We start from the raw sequence: 20,617 nt of genomic DNA on the forward strand, positions 1-20,617 counted from the left end.
CTGCAACATCACTACTCAATGTGCGTAAATTCATTTGTACATCTGCAAAAAAAATGTTCATATGCATAGAAATAAAAATAACAGAAATAAAGTCATACACACATCAAAAAAGCACGCAATACACATGCATATAGATAAAAGCACACACTCTGTTTTACCGACAAATTAGTCAGTAGTAATAAAGTTCAATATTACCAACCGATTAATTGGTATTAATAGATTCTTGTCTAACCTATTACTAATCGGAAAAAGTAAATTTCTATTTTACCGGCAAATAAATTGATAGTAATAAATTCCTATTTTACCTGCAAATAGATTGATAGTAATAAATTCCTATTTTACCTCCAAATAGGTTGATAGTAATAAATTCCTATTTTATTGATTATTTGTTCTGTAATAATTTTTTTATTGTTTTCTAAATATATAAATTATAATTATTGTTTTCTGATTAGTTGTTTGGTAGAAATTTGTTACCCAGAACGTTTTCTGGCATGCAAATACACCTCTGTAATTTATTCTTTCGATTTTTTTTTACATTTTTTATAGAATGTAATATACATATATATCTCATTGTGTACCACTTGATCAAGATGATCCTACGTCTTTTGACCCTTACGTTGGTTTATTTGCAGATATTTGATCCTTTCCGGGCCTTTTTCAGTTCCTTTTGAAACTATCGGCATTTTTCATTGTATAAAAAAAACCCTTTACTTGGTGAGACTTGGATATTGGATATTACTTTCAATATAATGTATATCATGTTTTGTATGATATGCACTCCATTGCAATATCAAGTCTAATGGCTATTAAAATAGAAATATTAAACTCGAAAAATAGTTTATAATATTTGGGGATTCTCAAATATAAATTAATTTTATTAAATAAAAAATAGATTGAGTATAGACAATAATTTAATGATTTTATAATTAATAGCAATTGAAGAAGAATAGAGGCCATAAATATGAGCAGTTATAAAATATGGTTCATTATAAACTAAGCAATTCCATGCGTAGAGAAACAGCAGGTGGAAAAAAATTAGAAGGAACATTGTCTTCAAATATTGACTAATTTTATTACACTAAGTTTAGGCAGAAGTATTCAATGATTTAATGATTAATAACAGTGAAAAAGGATCAATTTACATAAGCATACTTTTATATTTTATTATTATTATTTCACATATTTTTATTTTATGTAAATAAAATGAGGTATCATTTGAAAATCTCATGATTATAGATTTAATAATAAAGGAATAGGTTTTTTATACGATTAATTTACATTAAATACATTTTAATTATTTTTGTCATGTTATAATAATCTTTTAGAATTATGCCAACTTCACTTAAGATGAAATTTTCTCTAATATTTTGTTTGTAGTAATATATAAATTTGCATCACAAGCTATCTGTGAGAGAAGCTTAACATCTGTGATTGTACGCTTTCGTATAAGCTTTTGATAAAAGGGTTTAGTCATTATTAATTCTGAAGCTTCTTGCACAGTTAATTTATCTAAAGTATGGCGGGGAACTTTTATTTCCATGAACAACTGTTTATCGACCTGTATAAGATTGGAAATTATAAATTTAAACTTATTTGATTTATAAAATCTATATTATAATATAGATTTGCAGTGTACATGAGTGCACACGTATATAAGTTACATATCAAAAATAAATGATAAACTTACGTAAACATTCATTTTCATCTTATAGTCCATATCTATTTCAGGCCATTTTTGCTCTAATACATCTTTATCCAATAGCACTTCCTCTTTATTTATAAGATGATGCGGTATAGAACAAAATGCAGTCCATAATTCTGAAGCAAAATGTGGAACTAATGGCGCAAGCATAATTATTTGTGTAGCTAATGCCCGTTCATATTCACGACTTTTTAATTTACACTCATTACATACTTTTCGTAAACTGAAAATTCACAATATCATAATTAAAATTTATTATTACATATACTATATTTAATTATTAAAACTTTTTATTTGATTGACTAACCTATTTGTAAGTCCTTGCATTCTAGATATTGCAACACTTATCTGTTGCGATTTTATGATATTAAAGGTTACCATTTTTAAAAAATAATTTCTGCTATCAAACATGAATTCATTATCCTTAACGTATTTAGGATCAGTAACTGGTGTTTGAAGTTCTTCTAATGATACATGTTCCCTCATCTTGATAAATTCTTTCAGAGTTAACCATATACGATTTTCCCAGTTTTGTACACCACGAATTGCTAATAAACATAAATAAAATGTTAAGCACTTATAAATTATTTTATAATTTATACAAAATACAACAGATCCTATTATTGTAATACCTTGTACTTATTTAACATCAATTAATATTTATTGAACATTAGCTTAAAAATCTATTAAGAAAAAATTGTACTGTTTGATCTAATTATATTAATGAATGATATATATTAATTTAAAATACATACTATCAGTAGACCAATTTCTGTGGGAAGTTGGAGCTACATCAGCTAGTATTAATATTCTAGTTGTATCCACACCATAATTTTCCAAAAGTTCAAGAGGATCAACTCCATTATATTTTGATTTAGACATTTTTTCCCAAGTAACTTTTATAAGTCTCCCGGTATTTTTTTCATAATATTGGTTATCCGTCTCATCTTTAATTACATCACTTTCTTTTATATACTGTCCGGTATTAGATATTTGGTAAGTTTTTCCCATTACCATACCCTGTACAAGGAGTTGCTTAAATGGTTCACGAGTAGGAACAAGACCTTCTTCATATAAAAAATGGTTTATAAATCGAGCATAATATAAATGGAGCGTAGCTGTAATTATATAATAGCTAAAGAAATATATTGGGCATAAATAAACATGTCAAATTCAATATTTTATCATACCATGTTCCTTTCCACCTATATATAAATCAACAGGTAAAGCTTTTTTGACCTTTTCTACGGAAAATATTTCTTCTTGATTTTTTGGATCAATATATCTTAAAAAATACCAACAACTATCTACAAATGTATCCATTGTATCAGCTTCTCTGATAGCATGATTACCACACTTAGGACATACAGTCTGTAACCATTCTTTGGCATCGAGTAAAGTAAAATGATTTTTTTCTGATAAATTAAAATTAATGTTTGGTAAGATAACAGGCAACTGATTACGTGGCACAGGTTGAATACCACAATTTTTACAATGTATAATTGGAATAGGAGTGCCCCAATATCTTTGTCTAGAAATCAGCCAATCTTTCAATCTGGAGCTTACTATATGTCCACCAATTTTCCATTTTTTTGCTTTAATTAATATTTCATTAAGTTCACACTGCAATTCTTCATGAGAACGTATATTATGTCGTTGAAATGGAATTTCCACGGATTCTGCAAATTTGTAATCTTCAATAGAAGCAGAAGGAATACCCAGATAATTCTCTCTATTTGGTGGAAAAACCAATTCATCAGATATAAATATTGGTAACTCTTGTTCAGTAAAAGGATTTATTACAGTGGCTTTCAGTTTTTTAGTTGTTGCATTAACATTTTCAGAATATTGTTGTTGATTTAATGCATTACTAGGAGAAATAACAACAAATTTTGCAAATTTGACAAATTCTGGCTTATCAGTCCATAGATTCATGATTTTTGGCAATTCTGAGATATCAGAAACTAACTTAAAATCAAAACTTACACCATTACAATCACCTATCCAATTTTTTTGAATTTTTATAATATCTTTCCACTCTTCCAATATTGGATCATTTAATCCATCCAATAATGACCTGTAATATGACATAAATATTATACTTTGTCATATTTTTTTTTCTATTAAAATAATCATAACTGTTAATATACTTAGCGAAGGCTGTAGTTCTAATAAACCATTGATTTAATAATCTTTTTTCCACTTTAGCTCCAGATCTCCAAGAAATATTATTTATATCGACCTGTTCTTCAGCTAATACTGTCTCATCAATGGGATCCCAATTAACATATTCTTCTTTTCTATAAATTAGATCTTTTTCAAAGAGTTTTAAAAATAATTCTTGAGTCCATCTATAATATTCAGGATCACAAGTAGAAATTTCCCTGTTCCAATCAAATGAAAAATTAAGAGCATTTAATTGTTTGCGCATTATATTTATGTTGGTTACTGTCCATTTACTAGGATCAATTTGTTGCTCAATAGCAGCATTTTCAGCAGGTAGACCAAATGCATCCCATCCAATAGGATGAATTACATTTTTACCTATATCAAATATAAAATTTCATTATTAGTTTTTTAAGCATTATTTATGCAAGGTTGACATTTCCATGCTGATTAAATATTATTTTTATTATAGAAAAACAAAAATTTGATAGTATAATTATTTTTTTTACCTGTCATCCTATAGAAACGTGCTATAACATCACTGATCGTGTAAACTCTAACATGGCCCATATGAAGTTTTCCAGAAGGATAAGGAAACATAGAAAGGACATAGAACTTATCCTTTGTAGTATCATTTTTATCATGTAAATTCGGATTCACCTTATTCTTCCAATACAACTCTATTTTATTTTTCGTAGTTATATTAAGATCATCATCCTAAAAATAATATGAATTGTAATTTCAAATGTGAATATTAACATGTTTGTTAATTTTACAATTAAAATAAAACTTAAATATAGGTTATGGAGTAGTGCATGTGAATAAAGTAATCACAATAATCTTGATAATACCTTTAATGAACAAATACCAGTAGAAGCTCGTCTTTTTATAACTATTTTTAAAAAATATTCATGTCGTTTATTAAAAATTGGTTTTAATATATTTATAAAACCATACTTCATGTTTTATATTTTTGATTGACTTTACGAGACAACTCTAGTCAAATCTATATTTATATTCATACTATATTTAATAACTAAATAAACTTATGAAAATTTATTACAATTCAATATTAATATAATTAATGTTTTTTAATTTGTAAAATTAAGATATGTAATTATAACAAGAGCGTTTTTCATTTTTATGAAATATAGTCTATATTTTCGTAAATCATTCCTTTTCCGGTATACATTGGAACGGCACACAAGTGAACGTTATATCAAGTATCGAATCTGTCTTAACTGTAAGCATCTGACAATTTTCTAGTACTCGATTTATAAAATAAATTATCTTCAACATTTTCATTTATTATTAATATTATATATATATATATAATTGAAATTACTTATATTTTCATATTTCATAACATTGTGAGCGAGGTTAGGAATATAAACACATATTGTTTTTACTATTACAATTAGTTACTACATTTTAATACAGAGTTATATACATTTTAAAGTGTTATTTTTTTTTTATTGAATTTTAATATATATATTTATTCCGATGATTTACAAGTTTAATATTAATCTGCATATATATTTAATATATAGTAAATATTTACCGTATTTACCGTATTATTGACAATTAAGTAATATCGTATAATAATATTGTATTCCTTTCATAATATTGATTATATTTTTAACAATTACAGTGTAACAATGGGGAAACGTAATAACATGATCCCTAATGGACATTTCCATAAGGACTGGCAACGTTTTGTAAAAACTTGGTTCAATCAGCCTGCAAGAAAATACCGTCGGAGACAAAATCGTATAAAAAAAGCTCGTACAGTTGCACCAAGGTAATGATCAATAAGTAAATTTAATAATAATAAAATAAAATTTTAAATTAATATAATATAGTTCATAGTTATAGTGCAACTATGAATTTTATGCTTATATTTTTTATTATATTACTCTACTTAATTATTCTTGTTTGTTAGTATAAGACAGACAAGAAAAAAATCTGTAAACATAAATGGTTATTTATGAAATGATTAAACATATCATATATATTTTAGACCTGTGAACCTTTTAAGACCAATAGTACATTGTCCAACATTCCGTTACCATACAAAAGTTAGGGCTGGCAAAGGATTTACTCTTCAGGAACTAAAAGCTAGTGGTTTAAACAAAAGATTTGCTAGAACAATTGGAATTGCAGTCGATCCAAGAAGACGCAATAAATCTATAGAGTCTTTACAAACAAATGCCCAGAGACTGAAAGAATACAAGGCTAATTTAATTCTTTTCCCCATAAATGAAAAGAAGGTATATTTAATAATTTTTTTAATTGTTATTACGATATATTTATATGTGATATATATATTTCAAACTATAATGCTTATTGAAAGGCACTTTGTTTTAATATCATGAGTCATATCTGGACAACTTAATATGTACGAGTTGTAGCAAGCTCATGATTCTCAAATAGATTTTCTGTTTTGTTATCTTCATCTGTTCATAACATTTTTTGTTTGTATTCTTTTACAACAAATTTATTGAAATAGAAGTGATAAAATCAAAAAATTATACAGTTGTTCAGATCTGTTGTATGTATACATTTATCTAATATCATTCTACTTTTATAATGTAATAGCCCAAGAAAGGTGATGCAAGCGAGGAAGAAATGAAAGTGGCAACACAAGTTAAAGGAGAGGTTATGCCTGTACGACGTCAACCAGCTATCAAAACAAAGAAACATGCTATTACTGACGATGAGAAGAAATTCTCTGCATATATAACATTACGAAAAGCTAGAGCAGATGCCAGATTAGTGGGAATAAGAGCAAAACGTGTTAAGGATGCTACAGAAAATCCTGATGATGTTACCAAAATTGGCAAAGACAAAAAGTCTAAGAAGTAATCTTAATTTTGTTCTATTTATATAAGTGCAAAAAAAATAAATTACTTCTACAAAAATATACATGTTTACGTGTATATATATATGCGTTATCATCTCACCATCAACATACAATTAGTATTAATCATCTAACGATGACTATATATTACTATTCCTTTATCATCAAATCAAATTGAACAAGGTTTAATGGAAAAAAAAAAACAGGAAAAATTGATAATATGCAGCAAAATCTATTTAACTAATCAAAAAGTAGAAAAGAATTGTTCCGTATTTTATCTGATCAAAAGGTTGATTTATGTTCTCACGTACAAAAGTTTAAATTAGTTTTTATTGGACTTAATGGATTTTTAATCCTTAATCGATATTTAAATAATACTGTGAAATCTATTTCTTATATCTATAAATTTTGTTATAAGAAGAAAAAAATTGACTCGTGGCCACTCAAATGCTCTTCTACTAATTAATTACAACCAATTATCCGTCTCAATTCAGACCTTTCGTCCTCGATATGATTAATAGGAGGGGCTTAAACATTGACTTATTACTTCAAAAGTTTTATAATGATTCAAAAACACTCGACTGCGATTTGAGTTGAAATTGAGAGTGGATAATTCGTAGATGGCTAAAAATGAGGTAGATCGACATAAAAGAAAATAAAAAATGGACATAAAAAAATAGTGTTAGCGTATATACAAATGGTAACAATATAAACGAATTGGTGAATTGTTAAAAGAAATACAAAAAAAAATGAGAAGATTATCCAGTTAGAATAATAAAGAATAATAAGTTAGAATAATAAAACAAATAAAGAATATATTGCATATAATAAATAGATAAAGAATATATTGTATTAGATCATAGATGAATTTTTCCAGTAGTAATCAGCGATAATTCTAATGTTGAAATAGAATGAACAGTTTATGAGCCAGAAGATGAATTTTCTGTTAAATATTAGAAAAGCAATTAAAAAAAAAGTTGAATATGCAATTAAGACAAGAGATAATTTGGACGGAATTGATTTGAATAGTTGTGCAATTAACAGCTTGAGAATATATTTAGATAATAAATATGATTACCCTGATGCCAAAGAAATTAAGGAAAAGTTGCGTCAATTAAGATACCAAGTAAGAAATCTTAATGACTCCCTTCAATTATATTTAATAAAAAAAATACTAGATCTAAGATAATAGATCGATATAATAAAAAATGTAAATAAAATGCATCTACGTATCGAATATTTTTTTACATTTTTCACATCATAAAATAAAAATAAAATAAGGGTTATTGGATAATAAAATGTATATAAGCATTACAAATTTTACGCACTTTTTTATGTAAAATAAATCAAATTTATGAACAGCTGCGTTACAAAATAAGTTTTCTCTGAACTTATCATAAACCAATTAAAAGTATGAACTTTGATTGGCAAGTGCGTTTCCATCGTATAATTTTACATTGGATTGTTCTTTCAATATAAACAAGTATTAATCATTGATTAATAAGAAAACCAATTTACTTAAATTAATGGTCAATAATAGAATCTTTTTTAATAAGAAAAATAATATTAATATGTTTTATTAATTATTTATTATACGCAATGTAAGGAATACAAATATTTTGTCCAAATAACATATTTGGGGAAATGTACATGTAAACCGTTATCGATATTGAAAACGCTGCCTATTTTTCAATTTGAATGTTTGAAACAGTTTACAGTTGGAAAATAATGTCAGACTTCATTGTAATAAATTCATAACAAATGCAGTGTATTCTCTTAAAGATATTTAAAAAATAATTCTATCTTTATTCATGAAATCAAGTATAATTTTGTAAATATTAATCTTTTTAAATATAGTTCAGTGAGTTCAAGCGAGAGTAAAAACGGAAACTAAAGGAAGATCTAAGACTATTTAATATATTTCAAGAATAATTGAAAAAATTAATCTTATCCAAATCACAATGAAATCTGCGTAAGTTTATCAATACATTCATAATATATTACATTTTAAAAATAATTTGTTGTATATAATTTTTCTTTGCATAACAAAATTTATGTCAAAATGTTGCATATTGTAGTCTTTATAAATTTAGTTTCTATTATTGAAATATTGTTGCAAAAACGATATAAAGATATTTCATTATAATTATGTTTATTATTTTTCAGACGTGGAAAAATGTTAGGGTTATCCCGTAAACCAATTAATCGTATAAGAGGTACTAACATGTTATGTAAAGATCCTGTACAAGTATACTGTCGTTTAAAACCCATGCAATTCCCTAATGATATATCATGTATGAGAGTTATATCTGATACAACAATAGTTATCACACCACCAGAATCTGCAGTTAACTTTCGTAATACTAGTAATAAGGAAATACAAACCACATTTACTCGTGTATTTTCACCAGATGCTACACAAAAGGAAATATTTGATACAGTAGCTTTACCTTTGGTTGAAAATCTTATACAAGGAAGAAATGGTTTATTGTTTACATATGGAGTAACTGGCAGTGGTAAAACATATACTATGACAGGAGATTCTTCTCAAGATGGGATTATGCCCCGTTGTTTTGATGTTATATTTAATAGTATTATGAATTATCAGACTAAGAAATTTATATTTAAACCTGATAAACTCAATGGTTTTGATTTACAAAGTGAAGCAGATGCAATGTTAGATCGACAAAGTGAAATGCATGCTGGTCTTATGTCTCAGAAAAATGGAAAATCTGGGAAACTGTAAGTTAAATGAAATAGGCAAGTTCCAATTTATGTTAATATTATAATACATGTAGGAATTAAGGATATACTGATATTATTTATTTTTAGACGTAAAGTAGATAGTGACAGTGATAGTAATCCTATTATAATTCGTGGATGCAATGAAGTCCAAACTCTTACTATTGATCAAGATAATGCGTATGCTGTATTTGTTACATATGTTGAAATATATAACAATTGTGTATATGATTTATTAGATGATGATGATGTTAGAGCTAAGTATGTCCAATATTTATAAAGTCGTTGTCATGTAATTTTTTTTGACATAACATTGAAATACTGTATATCACACATTATACATTAATATTTTGTTGCAATATTTAGAACATTACAAAGTAAAATTGTCAGAGAAGATGGTAATAAAAACATGTATGTCCATGCTGTCACAGAAGTGGAAGTAAAAAGTTCTGAGGAAGCATTTGAAGTATTTCATCGTGGTCAGAGAAAAAGACGTGTTGCTCATACAGCTCTTAATGCAGAATCAAGTAGATCTCATAGTGCATTTACTATTCGTCTTGTACAGGTATTATTATATATATATTTTACACACATATATATACACATGTATACATATATACATACACATATATTACTTTTTATACTTGTGAATCTAATATATATCAGTAAATAGGCACCTCTAGATTGCGAAGGCGAGCAAATTATACAAGACAAACGTGTGATATGTATAAGTCAATTATCATTAGTTGACTTAGCTGGAAGCGAGCGTACAAATCGTACTAAGAATACAGGGCAACGATTGAGAGAAGCAGGTATATAGTTGGTAAAATTTTTTTATTTCTTCTTGAAATATCTTTCTTTACAAAAAAACAATTATATATAATTTATATACAGGAAATATAAATAATTCCTTGATGACTCTTCGGTCATGCATGGAAATTTTAAGAGAGAATCAAACACAAGGAACAAGCAAGATGGTGCCATATAGAGATTCAAAACTCACACATTTGTTTAAGAATTACTTTGATGGTGAAGGACAAGTCAGGATGATTGTTTGTATTAATCCAAGAGCAGATGATTATGATGAAACAATCGTACGTTATATAGTAGTAATAGTAGTGATATAATAGTAATTATATAATAGTAACATATGCCTACATACATACGTTTATTTTAATTGCATGATTACATTATATCTGTGTAGCAAGTGATGAAATTCGCTGAGGTAACTCAAGAAGTACAAGTAGCAAGATCTACAGTCACAAAACTTGATCTTGGTTATACACCTGGAAGAAGACAAGCTAATAAAGTATATAATAAACGAAATTTAAAATTATAATATCTAATAGTTTATAGATATTTTAATGGAATAATTTTTTGTACAGATATTCAAAGAAGCAAGAAATAGATTGGAGAAAGAAGGTCGTGTAGAAGCTAATGGTTTAGAAATTGATATAGGTTTAGTGTACAGGTAAACCTCATAATTCATTCAATGTAGTATTAATTAATTTTAGTTATTTTATTTTTATTTATTTTATTTCCTTTTATAGCTTGGGTGGACCATTTCCTGAATTAGAAATGAATAATCCACACAATGATCAAATCATAACAAATTTGATGCACTTCTTAGAACAAAGAATAAATAAACGAAATATATTACGTGCTGATTTACAGCAAAAGCGTAAGACATTTATTTTAATTATATGTTGTTTTATATATAACAAAAAAAAACACATTTAACTTAATTATATTTTTATAGAAATTGAATTCAGGAAAATGCTTTCATTGACAGAACAAGAAAATATTAGTTTAAAAGTAGAAAATGCTGCATTGAAAGCTTCGAATGCACAACAAAAGAAAAAGATTTTAGCTTTGGAAGGTCACCTTGGAAAAACAGAAGCGCAAATCGATAGTTTGATGTGCAAATTAAACAATGCAAACGAAACAATAAAAAATATGCAACAGGAGTTAAAAGACAGAGACATGGCATTAAATCAACGTCTGATAGATAAACAAAGGGTCAAACAAAAATACAATACCAAAATACAGGTAGAAACTGATAAAATGAATAAAGAATTAGAAGTAAAACTTCGTCAACAACGTGAACAACTTCAGAATCAAATGAAAGCGCAAGATGATAAATTGAGACTGATGAAACAAATTTTAGTAGATGAAAATGACATTAATTCAGGAAAGGTTGTATCCAAGGATGTACCACCTGTTACACCTGTTCGTGTAGGAGATGTTACGAAAAGATTAGTACCTTGTACAGATGGAAGATCACGGAAAGACAAAGCAATAATATCAAATCCAAGATATAGACGTTCTCAAAGTGCAGATAGATGGATCGATCACAGACCTGGAGCACTTGTTCCTCTTGGAACAGTCCTCCAACCATTAATGCATAGGAGACGAAGTGTTAATCGACTTACAGATCCAAAAGAAATTACAGATGGCGCGTCTAGATATTGTCTTGTAGCACAAGAACATGATACGGATGGAGAACTTGAGACGAAACTTTATAAGGGAGATATTTTACCAACTTCTGGCGGAGGAGCTCAAGTAGTATTTCATGACATGGAATGTTTAAAACAGTTATCACCAAAAGCAAGAAAACGTAGTGGACCAGCAGAAGTAGATGCTCAAATAAGTTTAACGAATCACAGTTTAGAAGCACATAATAAAAGGCCACGAGTAATAAATTAATATAATCTTTGAAAAAAAAATCTCTTCAAATTTCATATATTTTGATATAATTTGCTCTATACTAAGAGTATTATTTCAAGAGTTAATATTTAATTTATATAATATTCAATTAAATGTTTTCATCATGCCTTTTTTAAAATAACGATACTGGCAATTCTTAATATTATAAGAAATTTTTTAATATTGTAGATTTTTGTAGAGACATCACATTAATACTACATGAACTTATTTATTATATTTGGAAATAAGAGCATTTCAATTTTTAATGAATATGCTCCATTTTTATACAATCAAGATCTTAAATAATAATAATAATGTTTTTATATGAAATCAGTTTTAGATTGTATTCTAATAAAACGTTATTTACTTTTTTAAGGAATGCATATATCTTGAACATAAACCAAAAATAACAATTGTTTTAAAAATTAAAAGAAAATTAATTTTTATTTAAATGAAAGTCGGTTGACATTAAATTTTGCAGAAACTTTTCAAAAAATGAAATGATTAAAAAGTATTAAAATTTGCATATTGTATGAATAATATAATGCGTGGTTATAAATAATATAAATGACTAAAATTTTTTTTATTACTAATGACCATTATCGTGAATTTTTTTTGATTACCAATAACCATTATTGCTTACAAGAATTATTTTTTGGTTACTGGCGACCATTATCGGTGACAAAAGTTTCGTTTTGGTTAGGAGTATCCTTGGAAGATTCTCCAATTATTAATACTTAGAAGACGAAGTATTAATCGACGATGTTTCCTAATCTTTGCCTTTTGCTCTATCGCAATAGATGTTTAAACTGTAAATTTTAAAAAACCATAAACTGCATCATTTTTTAACAGTAGCAGTTTTTTTCCTACATAATAAAAGATCACTACAGCTGCAATCGAATTCTTGATTTTTAATTATAATTTAAGATTTAACCACAATTTATAAAAATTCCCTAAAAATAATTGACCTTTCTGCAATTTCAATGTGATTTCATTCAAATAAGTTGGTACTTTTACAATATTTTTGATCTTGATACATTCCTCTTTCAATAAAGCTATCATTTTTTTAATTTTCGTTTCAAAACTCTTTGTGCTCTATAAATCGCTGTAACATACCGTATATTGAGTTCCAGTGAGTCAAAACATGAATTAGCGGTTTTTTTAAACGTAAATGATCCAATGAGTATCTGAAAAAGTAATATATTATTAATAAACTGCTATGGCGGGTATAATAATAAGAGAAATTACATTAATATGCCTAAATTTCAGAGTTTTTAATACTTTTACAATTTTACGAACTCGATATAAAATATCAATTTTATTTTCGGAAAAAAAATCTAATATTGAAAGTTGCAATGTACTGTATACTTTATTGATAGAATCGTGTTCTAATGAACACAATTGTTCTATTAATGTTTCTATATATTGTTCATGATTTCTCTATATTTAAGAAATTCTCATCTTCTTTAACTTCAATAAAATTTTAATAGAATTTTGTTGAAAAAATATTATATTCATTAAATAAATATTTCAATAAAATTTTCACTAAAAAATAATTCGACAGCTTTCAGTTATTACTACAAATAAAGGACGGAATTTTTTAAGTATCAAATTCATTCAAAACATTTTCGAATTCTTCTTTTAAATTATCGGCTATATGTCTTTTATGAAACTCTTTCATCGCCATCGTTATATATTACTCAATTATACCTTGAAGTTGTATCTATTTTTGACGGAATTTAATGGAAAATATTTTTCTTCTATCACTAATATTTTTACTACTATGTAACCCTCAAATTTCTCCTTTTCTTCTCTACATATTTTTAAATGATGAGTAATTATACACCTTTTTATATCCGTAACATGCGATCTTTCAAATTTCAGTTCACATATTTTACGTATACTCTTATTTTTGTTACTATCAAAATGAAAAAATTTGCGTACAAAGATATTTTTCTATCGGCTCATGATATTAACACGGATACGAATTTGAATGTGAATTAATAACAATAAAAATAAACTAATGAACTAATAATAATTGAATACTTCTTTATTGCTAAAACTAATATTAAAAATAAGCTAATGAATTAATGATTTAATAATTTATTACAATAATAATTTATTGTCATATAAATTTAATCTTGAACACATCAAAGCAATAATCTATCGTGATCTCAATAACTTACTGAAACTGAATTGTAGATAATATAATACAATATGCATCTACCTTCCATGTGTCGAATATATAAACATCGCAAGATGTAAACAAGAAGAGAGGTGATGTCCAATTGAATCGTCTTCGGTCAATGAGGCAGAAAATATAAATTCCAAAGAGCTTCTAAAAATAAACAATAACAAAAAAAAATGTGTCATAAAGACTGAAATAATGATATATTGAAATGAAAAGAAACATGTAATGCCATATGTAGCAAGACTTGATATAATTTGTCAAACTATTCTTGCTTTAACAAATTACTATGGAAAAAACTTTTTCAGCTCCAAAACTGATGTTGAATGATGGGCAATGCAATTTATCACTGCATAATTTTCATGAAGTATTATTTGTGAAAACTAATATAGATTTTACTCATCAGTTAATAAAATATACAATTATAACTGAGTTTTTATTCATTAAAATATATAAATTCTATAATTCATTGTAATTCATTGTACATCGTTATGAATACTAATTATTAATCACATTAATAAAAAAAATTTGATAATGATTGAAACCAAAACAAAACTCCTGTAATCTATATTGATTAACCAAATAAAAGTCCCATCATTGATTACTCCTAACCAAAACGGAACTTTTGTCACCGTTAATGGTCGCCGGTAACCAAAAAATAATTCTCATAAGCAATAATGGTTAATCAAAAAATAATTTGCGATAATGGTTATTCGTAACCGAAAAAAAATTCTCGTTGTCTATAAGAGTTATGCGTAACCAAAAACAATTTCCGTCATTGATTATGGTCATCAATATCCAAAACAATTTCAATCATTTATAATGATTATTCATAGCCAAAATCATTTAAAGAAATATATTAATTTTTATATCATAACTTTTAATCTTTAGGCTAAACAGTTGTGGTCTCTGATTTTGAGACTTTTATATAAACATTATACTATAAAAGACATCTAAATCATAATGATTATATGTTCATAATAATATTGAAAAACAAAAAAAATCAATAATTATTTTTTACTTTCGAAGTACATATTAACATTAGACACATATTCGGGATCATTCATTTTTATTTATTATAAGATATATGTACGTTTTTAAAAATTATCTTATTACGAAAAATGTGTAACAAGAAATATATGAAGAATATTACATTGCAATCGCGCACCGAAAACACACTTAATCTGCATAATGTTATACTACAGATATATTTACCAATTAAATTTTTTTCTTTTTATTATAAACGTTGTCGACGCAGTTGATTATCCAGTTGAGCTAATTGACTGCGAAATCCATAATTCGGATGAATATCGCGTTTTTCTCGTACTATTCTTATTGCATCAACAGCCAACATATTCTTCTTTATCATCAAGTATGCTAAGACGCATGTTGCACTGCGAGATACTCCCAGCATACAGTGTACAAAAACTTTACCTAATATATATGCAGATATTATGATTAAAAGTATCACATAATCACAAACATACACACCAGATATTTAAAAAAGTAATATTATTGGATTATCTGGAAAATTTATTCCATTTTTATATATAATCGATTTCTTTTATTATAAATACAAAACAATTTCCAGATAATACAATAGTAATATATACAGATAATAGTTAACCAATGACTTTAATTATCTTTTTTATAAATGCAATTAATAAAAAAAACTTTGTAACAAAATTGTATAGTTTTTAGATGATACACATGAAATACATTATTTTTACAATGTCTTTTTAATAAGATATTAATATCTTCTGTAACTTACCATTCCTTTAGTGGTAACATTCTTAATAATAAAAGTGAGGAATGTTCTGAATTCAACTTGATCTATATAAGTAAATATATAAGTAAAATGAATTTCGTTTATGAAAGATAATAAGATCTATTTTGTGTATCATATCTTTGTGCAAAAAAACTGTACAAATTTTTTGTAAAACATTTCCCAGTAATTACATATGCAATAAAGATAATAAAAATCATAAAACTTAATATTCCAACATATATAACTACACATATATAAATACGTACATATGTATCAAAATTTACCATTACTAGAAACAGCTTCATCGATAAAAGATGCTGCAGTGTAGAAATACTTGCTTATGTCAGCAGTTGGATGATCAGCCAGTGGTAATCCAAGATATTTTATTGTTGTATTTATATAATAATTTTTATCAGTATTTACAAATCCAAATTTCTTCCCTTCTGCAGCATTAAGTAAATGTGTTATACCAAGCATCGCGAGATAACTTTTATTTTTTGCTGTGGCACTGTTGAATTAAATAATTTATTAATTATAATTTAATAATTTATTATTATAACAATGTGAAAAGATAGAAATTATTTTTAGAGTAAGTACTGGAAAAAGAAGTCATAGGTTTTCTATTAAATTATAAAATAAAATCTGAGATCTTTCACTTGCAAGGTGACTATTCTTCCAACTTAATTACCCACTAGACGCAACTCAAACTGTCCTAATCTATATAAACTATAAGTTCAATAATTCCAATGCAGATACTAACCCATCTCCTATATATATTCCAGGATATACTTCATCACAATCGATTTCTTGTTGTGCACAATAATATGCAACATCATCCCGCTCTGGATCAAAACCAGGCAATGGTTTGAAACCAGTTTTCACAGAATGCAAGGTTTCTGTTAACTGACGTTCTGTGGTTTCACCACCTGGTAAATGTTTCCTGAAATCCTATAAAGAAATATTTTATGTTAATTTAAGGACTTTATATATTATATAATATAACAAGGAATAGAAGAAAACTGTATAATATATTTCTTATATGAAAAGAAAACTAAAAATATTGTAAAATGAATCTAAAAGATTTAAGTATTAAACAAATGAAATTTAAATAAACAATACATATAATCCTGTATAAGCAATAGAAAAATACCTCAAATAAGTTTAATTTAATATTAGAAAAATATTTTATTTTATCATACATGATCAGTTACATTTAAACCCAAAAAATTAATATTTAATACATATTAGATACTGTTTAAATCTCACCCTATCTGCGTCGCGCCACGAGAGTCTCATCGTAAAGACTTTAATCTAAGGAAGAGAATTCCGAAAATCAGCGAAAGACGGTAAGACGTACGCCCGGGAGACATTTTATTTATTTTTAAATAGTCTTACGAAACGTCAATCAAGCTAAATCTAGTTCATGAAGACAAAAACGAATGTAACATGAAACAACGAAACTTAAAATGTATACATATAAAGATATGTAGTAAAAACTACATTACTTACATCATTTTTAAGCTCGCTGTTATTATCCATAAAAATGTATTTAATGAAATAATTTAGTGTTGTTATAAACGTTTATTATGATATAATTAGAATCGAAACTACGATTACGTGAATTGTTTTATAGTTTATATATATTTATATATCTATTTTACTTTCTATGTGTGTGTATATATATATATAATATATATAAAACGTTTTTATATATATTTACAAATTTATGACATGACTTTGCAATATCATACAAATACTGTTAGATGTATAGAATCACTTCAGATAAACAAATCTCTAACATCTAAAAGATATAATACACTAGGGTCGCCAGTTATACCATATTTTCATTCCCTACATATCCTTCAAACGAAATTTCTCTAAATCTTCTTCGTTTTTATTAAAAAATATTATAGTATTTTTAAATGTATCAGAAAATACGCTTATTAAATCAAATATATTAACTTAATTTTTGAATATAGATGATACGAATTTCGAGATGAGGCGAATAAAGATTTATTGGAGATATATCGAAAATTAGAAAAGAATCTATTTTTTGAATAATGAATATAAGCAATGCTATAAAGCGTTAATAAATATAGAATATAATATATTACGAAATATTTAAATTACGTGCAAATTAAAGTCGATTATTTCCTCTAATCTTATTATGTGTATGTGTATTTTATGATTTGTGTGTGTATATATATATACATACCATAAATACGGATGTGTTCAATCGAGAAAATGGATTTGTTACTATACAGTGGTGAATTTTTTAGTTTTGTTTATAGTATCTATTAAAGTTATCTCTATGATCTGTTGATAGTACATAGATATATAAAATATTATTAATATATTTTTTTAAATATTACTCTGTAATATAGGAAAATAATTAAAAGTAGGTGGGAATCATGGATTTACTTAGTGATGACTCATAACGCAAGTCAAATGCCTAAGAAAATATGGCGGTGCACAGACACGATCAGTGATACTTCTTTGATATTTTCTAAAGTATATATTTTGTTTAAGGTTACGTGTGTAATCACTCCTATCGTGATAATAAAATTAGACGATAAAACGTAAAAATGAGTTTCTTTACCAAAGTATTTGGTGGTAAAAAGGAGCCAATTGCTCCTTCAACGGCCGAGGCAATTCAAAAATTACGTGAAACGGAGGATATGTTGATAAAAAAGCAAGATTTTCTTGAAAGTAAAATTGAACTTGAAATTCAAACTGCAAAAAAGAATGGAACCAAGAACAAGAGAGGTATTTTATCTATTGCTTTAGATAAATCTTCAATTTGTTTTTATTTTTTTTTTCTTTTGATAATTAAAATTAATATCAAATTAAAATAACTTTTAATGGTTAAAGTCATCTGTCATTATGACATCTTTTAGTACTTCTGTCAAGTTTTGTTCCTTTGCAATTTTTCATTATTTCAAACACCTTCCAATTTTTTATAATTTGAAACAATATATGTGTATATTCATACATATATACGATATTATTATATATATGATATTATTTAACATTTAATTTGGAATTAGCTATATATTATTCGATATACTAATGAGGAGACGTTTGTTTTGTATTTATATGTTATTTACAGCGGCTATCCAAGCTCTTAAAAGAAAAAAACGTTATGAAAAGCAACTACAACAAATTGATGGTACTTTATCGACGATTGAAATGCAAAGAGAAGCTCTAGAAAGTGCTAATACAAATACAGCAGTTCTTACTACTATGAAAGGTGCAGCAGATTCATTGAAAGCTGCTCATCAACACATGTAAGAAATTTGTTTTTGTTTTTTTTTTCTTTTATAAGATACTAAAAATTTTTCTTTATTCAAGAATATTCAGATTAGAAAGATTGCGTTAATGCTATATTGTGATTACATCAGAGTTGTGTCTTGAAAATATTCTCTATATTTATTTTATTATAGGGATGTTGACCAAGTTCATGATATGATGGACGATATTGCTGAACAACAAGATGTTGCTCGAGAAATTTCTGATGCCATATCTAATCCTGTAGCATTTGGTCAAGACATAGATGAGGAAGAACTTGAAAAAGAATTAGAGGAACTTGAACAGGAACAACTTGATAAAGAATTACTTGGTATTGAATCTACAGATGAATTGCCAGCAGTACCTGCTACGACTGTTCCAGCTGTTCCAACTGCTCCTGCAAGAACTCGTACAAGTAATGATTCATATGACAATAAAAGTGAAATATCTAACAGCATTTTATATATTCTTTCAATATTATATAATATTACTATTTAAATACTATTTATTTTTTATAGAAGCTAAACCAGAGGAAGATGAGGATTTAAAGGAATTAGAAGCATGGGCATCGTAATTAAATTGAATTTCTAAAAAAAAAAATATTGCCAATTATTAATCTGTACATTGATGATTTTACAGAGTAATAGCTTCAACATTTAATGTCAATATCTTGTACCAATTAATTTGAAATTCCTAAATATAGTATTTTATTTTTTATGCACAATTGTTAGAAAGGAGAAAAAATCTATCAAAACCAGTTTGCAAATATTGATTCATAACTTGTAATTATAACATCGAAGCGGAATGTACTTCATTCAATATCTTATGGTTTTTTTTTAAGAAGAAGTAAATATTTATGAATGAATGATACATCCAATAATTGCTATAACTATCTTTCTTAGAATAAACAAATTTGTGCTTTATATAAAAATTATATATCGAACTATTATTATAGTACCAAACTAATATGCAAAAAAACTCTTATCATTATATCATTCTTTTGTTTTAAGTAATATTTTAAATAATAATTTAAATAACAGTTTAAAAAGAATGCTTACAGCATTAAAATTATGCAGAATAAATAGAGTTTTAATTATTATATGAAGTAATATATAAATAAATTTTAAAGAATAAAATTATCTTAAAAACTGCAAATATGTAATAATTTATATAATTGGACAAATTGCAATTTTTTGT

General features: G+C 26.3%; 5 protein-coding genes across 13 annotated transcripts; 3 read left to right on the forward strand and 2 right to left on the reverse strand.

Moving 5' to 3' along the window:
• Positions 1-1,204: 1,204 nt before the first annotated feature.
• Positions 1,205-4,879, reverse strand: LeuRS-m (Leucyl-tRNA synthetase, mitochondrial). Its single transcript, XM_035879900.2, has 8 exons — positions 4,720-4,879; positions 4,378-4,585; positions 3,853-4,246; positions 2,893-3,779; positions 2,458-2,820; positions 2,010-2,250; positions 1,688-1,925; positions 1,205-1,558 (listed from the first exon to the last, which is right to left on the reverse strand). Exons 1-8 carry the CDS (start codon positions 4,828-4,830, stop codon positions 1,343-1,345), a joined length of 2,658 nt encoding a protein of 885 aa, XP_035735793.1. The 5' UTR covers positions 4,831-4,879; the 3' UTR covers positions 1,205-1,342.
• A 142-nt stretch (positions 4,880-5,021) lies between these two features.
• On the forward strand, positions 5,022-6,793 carry RpL13 (ribosomal protein L13). The gene is made up of 4 exons (XM_035879919.2): positions 5,022-5,111; positions 5,520-5,669; positions 5,889-6,138; positions 6,467-6,793. The coding sequence occupies exons 2-4, from the start codon at positions 5,527-5,529 to the stop codon at positions 6,731-6,733; spliced, it is 660 nt and encodes a 219-aa protein (XP_035735812.1). The 5' UTR covers positions 5,022-5,111; positions 5,520-5,526; the 3' UTR covers positions 6,734-6,793.
• A 1,553-nt stretch (positions 6,794-8,346) lies between these two features.
• LOC118447681 (kinesin-like protein KIF23) lies at positions 8,347-12,569 on the forward strand. Its single transcript, XM_035879903.2, has 10 exons — positions 8,347-8,700; positions 8,895-9,470; positions 9,561-9,731; positions 9,837-10,035; positions 10,144-10,282; positions 10,365-10,564; positions 10,675-10,779; positions 10,856-10,941; positions 11,021-11,151; positions 11,230-12,569. The coding sequence occupies exons 1-10, from the start codon at positions 8,690-8,692 to the stop codon at positions 12,174-12,176; spliced, it is 2,565 nt and encodes an 854-aa protein (XP_035735796.2). The 5' UTR covers positions 8,347-8,689; the 3' UTR covers positions 12,177-12,569.
• LOC118447687 (dual specificity protein phosphatase 3) lies at positions 10,558-18,476 on the reverse strand. 6 transcript variants are annotated; one of them, XR_004839947.2, is made up of 8 exons: positions 17,642-17,821; positions 17,399-17,443; positions 16,893-17,080; positions 16,417-16,640; positions 15,580-15,798; positions 14,404-14,514; positions 13,293-13,363; positions 10,558-10,756 (listed from the first exon to the last, which is right to left on the reverse strand). XR_004839947.2 is itself a non-coding variant. In XM_035879918.2 (5 exons), exons 1-5 carry the CDS (start codon positions 17,669-17,671, stop codon positions 15,602-15,604), a joined length of 684 nt encoding a protein of 227 aa, XP_035735811.1. In that variant the 5' UTR covers positions 17,672-17,823; the 3' UTR covers positions 15,394-15,601. The 6 variants fall into 6 exon arrangements, 1 of the variants encoding a protein (XP_035735811.1); XR_004839948.2 differs by having other exon boundaries at positions 17,399-17,548; positions 17,642-17,794; XR_014983016.1 differs by lacking the exon at positions 10,558-10,756 and adding an exon at positions 12,844-12,985.
• shrb (charged multivesicular body protein shrub) lies at positions 17,401-20,575 on the forward strand. 4 transcript variants are annotated; one of them, XM_085661581.1, is made up of 5 exons: positions 17,401-17,478; positions 18,662-18,898; positions 19,242-19,419; positions 19,576-19,835; positions 19,939-20,575. In XM_085661581.1, exons 2-5 carry the CDS (start codon positions 18,718-18,720, stop codon positions 19,992-19,994), a joined length of 675 nt encoding a protein of 224 aa, XP_085517707.1. In that variant the 5' UTR covers positions 17,401-17,478; positions 18,662-18,717; the 3' UTR covers positions 19,995-20,575. The 4 variants fall into 4 exon arrangements, with proteins under 4 accessions (XP_085517707.1, XP_085517705.1, XP_085517701.1 ...); XM_085661579.1 differs by lacking the exon at positions 17,401-17,478 and adding an exon at positions 18,254-18,398; XM_085661575.1 differs by lacking the exon at positions 17,401-17,478 and adding an exon at positions 18,390-18,530.
• Positions 20,576-20,617: the final 42 nt, after the last annotated feature.

Source organism: Vespa mandarinia, chromosome 1 (assembly GCF_050613455.1).
Source record: "Vespa mandarinia isolate Hongniang chromosome 1, ASM5061345v1, whole genome shotgun sequence".
Lineage (NCBI taxonomy): Eukaryota > Metazoa > Arthropoda > Insecta > Hymenoptera > Vespidae > Vespa > Vespa mandarinia.